The sequence below is a fragment of the Dipodomys ordii genome, unplaced genomic scaffold (genome assembly GCF_000151885.1).
Source record: "Dipodomys ordii isolate 6190 unplaced genomic scaffold, Dord_2.0 Scaffold21, whole genome shotgun sequence".
Taxonomy (NCBI): Eukaryota; Metazoa; Chordata; class Mammalia; order Rodentia; family Heteromyidae; genus Dipodomys; species Dipodomys ordii.
Genome location: NW_012267237.1, coordinates 4,126,645 through 4,132,938, shown reverse-complemented (window position 1 = coordinate 4,132,938; position 6,294 = coordinate 4,126,645). Strand labels below are relative to the sequence as shown.

Below are 6,294 nucleotides of genomic sequence, written 5' to 3'. Positions count from 1 at the left end.
AGAGTGATCCACATAGCGACCCTGAAGGCAGCGTGACTCATTAGAGAGTCTCAGATGCTGCGTGCACAGCGCAGGCCGGAGACAAGGATCGGAGACAACGGTGGTCCTTTGTCCCGTGCCACCTCACCTGCCACACCCAGGACTCGTGTGGTTCCTTTTATGCTGTTCTTCTTACTTTTACTACTAATTGCCCAAATGTGGCACCTTGGAGAACGAGGCCCCAGTGCTCTGCTTTGAAGTTGTTACATTTTGGGTCCCAGCCCATATCTTTGCAAGGCAGGGATACCGAGGTGTGTCCATTCCTGGGAGTTCTGCGACTCTGCTGATCAGGGATTTGGAGTTGAGACCCCTCAGGGGTCATACTGAGCATTTTAACATTGCACTTCACGCTACAGAGCTGCTCTCTCTCTTTCTCTCTCTGTCTCTCTGTGTCTCTCTGTGTCTGTGTCTGTCTCTCTCTGTCTCTCTCTCTCTCCTCTCTTTTTAGGCCAGAACTTGAAATCAGTAACTGACAGTTGTGCTGATTGGCTGGTGCTCTACTAACAGAGCCATGCCTCACCTCTACAAGCTTCTAGTCTTCCTTTCTTCCTTCCCTCTTCCTACTGTTTTGTCCTCTCAGGAGGCTAGAACTGCATCCTGGCCGGATGCTAGTTCCCTCCAATTCGTGCTCTGTCTGCATTTGTTTGCGTGTGAGTTTTTTCTAAGATATTTCTTACCTGTTTGACTCTGTCTGGGGATTTGGTTCCCACAGGGCTGGGCTCATAGCTGCAGCTACTTCCTGGAAGGTGGGGGAGGGGAAACGCATTCTCTTCCCACACATTGATTGCCAGGTCTTTGCCCCAGGTTGCACAGGTCCTCTTCATGGCCCCTTGGAATGACCATCTTTGATTTTTTTTTTTCTTTTTGCTTATGTGGTGCTGAGGAATTGTACCCAGGGCCTCATGCAAGCAAGGCAAGCGCTCTACCACTGAGCCACCTTCCCAGCTCCTCCATCTTTGATTTTTAATGTAATCCTACTTAGTTATTCTGGCAAAAAGCTGCCTTATTTGTGCTTATCTCAGATGTTCTTTGCTGGACGGCTTCCTGGGTATCTATCTGCCTTCTTTACGCAGAGCAGGTGCACAGGTCCACAATGATCGACAAGATAAGGCTTTGTCTCCCGAATCATCACAATGAGAACGGCAGACTCCATCATAGCCCATCTCTCTTCTGAGTCATCGTGGCAACCTTAGAGCTCAGCTGAATGTCATGAATTTTACAAAAGACTATGGAATATCAAGATTTAATCAGGGAGTTGAACAACCTGCTATGGTGAAAGCCTACGAAGTCTAAGCAAGTTGTCTTTCTGAGCTGTAAAGCATTAGACGTCTGAGCTTATTCAGGTTTCTGGGATCTCCCCTGTCATCTCTTTTGAACTTGTGACACATTTTTAATAGAAACTTGAACATGTATGTCAACCAAACGTTTCATTTGCTGACTGGCTCACGGGACGGTGTGCAGGCTGCTCTAGCATCATCTCATCCTTTTGCCACACAGGAATATACCATTCAGAATTCTAGAGCTACAAATGTTCCATGTAAAAGAAAAGAGAAATCTTACTCTTTTTCAATGCTCAATGTGATACATAGGGAAGTGCAGCTATCACAATCTTCTACCAATTATTCTATCCTTCAATACTTGCATTAGGAAAACTTGGCTGGTATTTGATCATATATAAATACAAATTATAGCAGTTTCTTCTTAGGTTTGTAAAGACTAAGTGAGATTATTTACAGCATAGGCAAAAATGTCAGATATTGCCGTAAGTATGATTTTATCATACTATCCTCACCACCACCGCCATCATCACCACCATCATCATCACCACCATCATCATCACCACCACCATCATCACCACCATCATCATCACCATCATCATCACCACCACCATCTTCAAAGCAGCCACACTGCAAAGCGTCATCGTTAATGTGCTGAAAATCTACAAAGGGAAAAGCACATGTTTTACCCTCTTGTAGGAGAGCTGATTTTTTTTTCTTTCAACCCTGAGTTGAGTTCTTAGAATAAATTAGATTGAATGGTGAAACTGTTCCAATGGCATCACTCGGGGCTTTGAGTGCTGATAGAGCAAGAATAAGGTGGATTTAAAGAAAGAACAGAAGAAAGAAACAGCCTTCAGATCCCAAGGTCACAAAGCTGTATGGGTGCGGAAATTTCCCAGGCTGCTCCGGCGGACCTCAGGGGATGTAAAGGTTGACGGAGTCACGGTCAGCCCTGCTCTGCAGACTTTCCTGTGCACTGTGCTGTCAGCTGCACCTTCTGACTCGCTGGGATTTTCCAGCCTGGTTTAACGTACATTCGGAGATGAGAGTGTTCAAGTCTGAAAACGTTTCTTACAAATAAATCAACAGTATTTAGGATGCTAACTAGAGGGAAAGCGGCCGTGGCTTTGCTGTGTGAGCGGTGGAAGGAGAATTGTGAGGTCACCTACGTGGGTTTGCAGGGCTCCGTGTTCTCTGCAGAGAACAGTTGTCACTGGGGAGGATGGAGAGGGAAGTGCCTTAGAAATGCGTGGAGACTCCTGAGTCCTCAGTGGACCTGTGGGGCTCTGGTCTGTGTTTAAAGGTCAGACTCTAGAACCTCCGGTTCTGTTCTTATTCACAGTAGGAGTAAGTTGAAAGAGTTACAATGGAGATGGTGATGAACTATGAACCAACATGAGGCTGGGCCTATTGAACATTGAGCCTTGTTCATTATGCTGCTGTCACTGTCCAGAGAACAGTGCCACTGTCCCTGAACTAAAGGAGAAGGTGTCTGGGTTGCTTATTTCCCCCACAATAGAGATGCACTAGCGTTCTAACGCCTATACCTCAGAGTCCGACCCTATATGGAGTCACAGCCTTCAAGAGGCAATGCAAGTAAGTCAACATATTGGAGTGGCTTCTAATCTGACATGATGTGCCCTTCTAGAAAGGGGGAATGTGGGCAGGGACATACACACAGGAGAAGGCCAACCTGGTGAAGAAATGGACTACTGACCTGTCCGCAAGCAGTCCCCGGGATCACCAACAAAGCATGAGACGTGGGGTGAGAGGCCAGACACAGCCCCTCAATGTTTTAGAAGGAAGCTACCCTGACAGGTGTCTCCATCTTCACATGCAGCCTCCAGAACTGGGAGGCAATACTCTCCGTGGGTTAGGCTGTCTGGGCTGTGGTAGGTTGTCATGGGTCCCTAGGGAGTGAATGCAAATCATGCTGGGTAACAGAGGAAAAGTGATTTGACTCAGGCTGGGCAGCAAGCCACAAAGGGAAAGCAGGTGTGGAGAATGTCCGTGTGCAACATTTCTGGGGCTAAACCCACTCTGCTCCTCCTGCAGGCTGCGCACATATGTACCAAAAGCAGCGGAAAAGGGCCTGCTAAGTGATGTGAGTGATGAGGAGAGGGCACAACAGATGAGGTCATAAGTAAAAACCATAGAAACACTCATTTTCTTAGAGGGTTTGGAAAGCACATTGTTGCTAGGCCTTAGTCCACAGAACAGAATACCTTCTTGGAAGAATCATGATCGCAGGAGAAAAATATGTAAACTTTGGTTTCTTTCTGCTACTTTCTCTGTCATCTTTTTCCTTAGCTTTAAATGAATCAAAACTCTGAACTAGTCTATGGATGGCTGGGCTCTAGGGGCTAGGTTAACCATTTTTACACCTCTGCACCAAAGACCAAGCAAACAGGCCTTTGGGAGACAAGCCATAACCAAACCATCACACAATAGAACACACCCTGGAATCCCACGTCAGTTCAGGGTGCACAGAGGGCCTCGATGTCAAACATCGGGGAAGAGGGATCATAGCAGAGTGCCGAGCCCACACCGGCCAGGAAGGCTGGGGTGACAGTGAAGATGCTCGCTATTGTCATGGCTGTAAGGGCGATATTTCTAATATTTCATTATGGAAACACTCACACCTTCTAGAAGTTTTTAGTGGCTGTTTCTCATTAGGCTTGTAAAGTTCCTTTCTAGTCTGTGTTCTCCAAGGTTTTTCTCTTTTGTGAACAAAAATGAATTTGGTTGAATTTTTATCAAATATCTATTTTTAAAAATCTAGCTGAGTTTTTTGTCCTTTATTTTTAATAGTTTAATTATATGAGTAGATTTTAAAGACATTTAATCATTCATGCGAGTCCTAGGAAAATCCCAATGGATCCTCATTTCCTTTTTCAATGTGCTAAGTGACAAGCTGTCTTTTCCCAAAGTGGTTTCAATTGGGTCTCCCCTCTCTCCAGCTTTTCCTAAAGCCTGACTTCATTTTCTTCCACTGCAGGGTTAGACTGACAGGTCTTCATTGCTGTGGGGTGAGGTTGGCGGGACTCTACTGCTGTGGGATGAGGGTGCCGGGGGTGAGCTTGATGGTCCCCAGTTGAGGTTCTAACTGTGCCGTGGTGGGAGCGTGAAGGCCAAGGCACAGAATGATCACTGCTCCTGCCTGTTTCTCAGCCGTGTGCTTGTGTCATCTGGCCACTGTGAGTGGAGGAAACCTCCAAATCCCACAGACACACCTACCTGCAGGGGAACTGGCCCCCAGCTCCCAGGCCAGCTGTCCTGCAGGCTGGTGTCCAGTACCAATGTGGCCACATTTGAACGAGCCATTCTGAAGGCAGATTCTCCTTTCCACAGCAACGCCAATTTGGCTGAGGGCCACAAGCAGCAAAGGCATGATGGGAATGCCACACTCAGCCCACATCACAGGCTTGTGAGCAAATGAGAAGCCAAGGATGTTACAAGCTTTGGAGATGTTTGTTATGCAGCACCCTGTAACAGATGCATGATAACTGGTTCCACTTGCTAATGTTCTAGCATCTACTTTCAAAAGGAAGTTTGACCTATATTTTCTTGTACTGTCCTTGAGAGCTGATTTTCATACTGTCCTCTCAAAATAAGCTGGGATATGTTTCTCTCTTTTCATTTTAATGTTTAATTAAGAAAAAACGCTGTCAAGTGTGGCTAAGGCTTGCAATCATAGCTACTCAGGAGGTGAAGATCAGGAGAATCACAGTTTGAGGCCAACTTGAGCAAAAAGTTCGTGAAACTCCTATCTCAATGGACATGGACGATGTGGTGGGGTGTGCCTGTCTGCTCAGCTACACTGGGGACATAAAATAGTAGCAACCCATTTTAGGTCAGCTAGAGCAAGAGAATAAAGATGCTACCCAAGAAATAACTACAGTAGAAGAGTTGAAGATGGGCTCAAATGATAGACCATCTGCCTCGCCACTGCAATACTCGGAGTTCAGTACACATAAATTAAAAAAAAAAAACATCCGTGTAAGAAATTGTCAGGGCTTATGTATTTCTTTCTTCACAGGAGATATGTATATATATATATATATATATTTTTGCCACTGGTCAGTTTATGGAAAAATTGAAGATCCATCTGCTTTCCTCTTATGTTAATTTTGTGATTTTTCTAAAAAAAATTAACCTTTCAAAATTGTGAACGTCCAAGTTACATTATGTTCCTCACTCATTTACACTAGTTCTCTCTCCTGTTTTGCTCCTGCCCTAAGGAGACTTGTTAAGAGCGTATCGACTTATCTTTTGACTAACTCTATTGTTTGTCTTTGTAGCTTCTAATGCAACTTGAAGGGAAACTGATGAAATGGTTTTCATTTTAATCAGGGTCAGACTTTACTCCTTTCCATATACAGTGTACGCAATCTCTCTTTTTTCACTCTTTTCGAGGGGAAAACCTGGTTCATTATTTCCTGGCTATTTAACCTCTGTGCAGGTCCCCAGAGACCACAGGAGAGGCCTAGGGACTCAGGTGTGGCAGGTCTGCTCGCCTTGGCAGATAGTGGTATTCAAGCATCCGGGCCCCACTGGGCCGAGGCCACGCCCCCTGCCCCACGCAGGCCCCGCCCACAGCAGGGCAGGGTAGGACCACGCCCACGGCAGGCAGCGTGCCTGCCGTGCCCCGCCTCTAAGCCCCGCCCCTCACGGAGGCCCGACCTTCGGAGGAACCGGAAGTGATGGCTCCAGGACGGAAGCAGGAAGTGGGAGCGCAGCGAGCCGGGGCGGGAGCGGGCTGCGGCGGCGGGGCCGGCGCGCCGGGCGATGGCGGAGAAGTTTGACCACCTGGAGGAGCACCTGGAGAAGTTCGTGGAGAACATTCGGCAGCTCGGCATCATCGTCAGCGACTTCCAGCCCAGCAGCCAGGCCGGGCTCAACCAGAAGCTGTGAGCTGGCGGGCCGCGGGGGTGCTCGGGGCGAGGCCGGGGGGTGCTCGGGGCGAGGCCGGGGG

The 6,294-nt window shown here is 47.3% G+C and overlaps 1 protein-coding gene across 1 annotated transcript in view; it reads left to right on the top strand.

The window, feature by feature from the left end:
• The first annotated feature begins 6,037 nt into the window (after positions 1 to 6,037).
• Med10 (mediator complex subunit 10) overlaps positions 6,038 to 6,294 on the top strand; it is an 8,783-nt gene continuing 8,526 nt past the window's right edge. Inside the window, exon 1 of the mRNA XM_013013887.1 lies at positions 6,038 to 6,229. Coding sequence (XP_012869341.1) covers positions 6,108 to 6,229 — 122 coding nt within the window. The 5' untranslated portion in view covers positions 6,038 to 6,107. The remainder of the gene's footprint in view (positions 6,230 to 6,294) is intronic.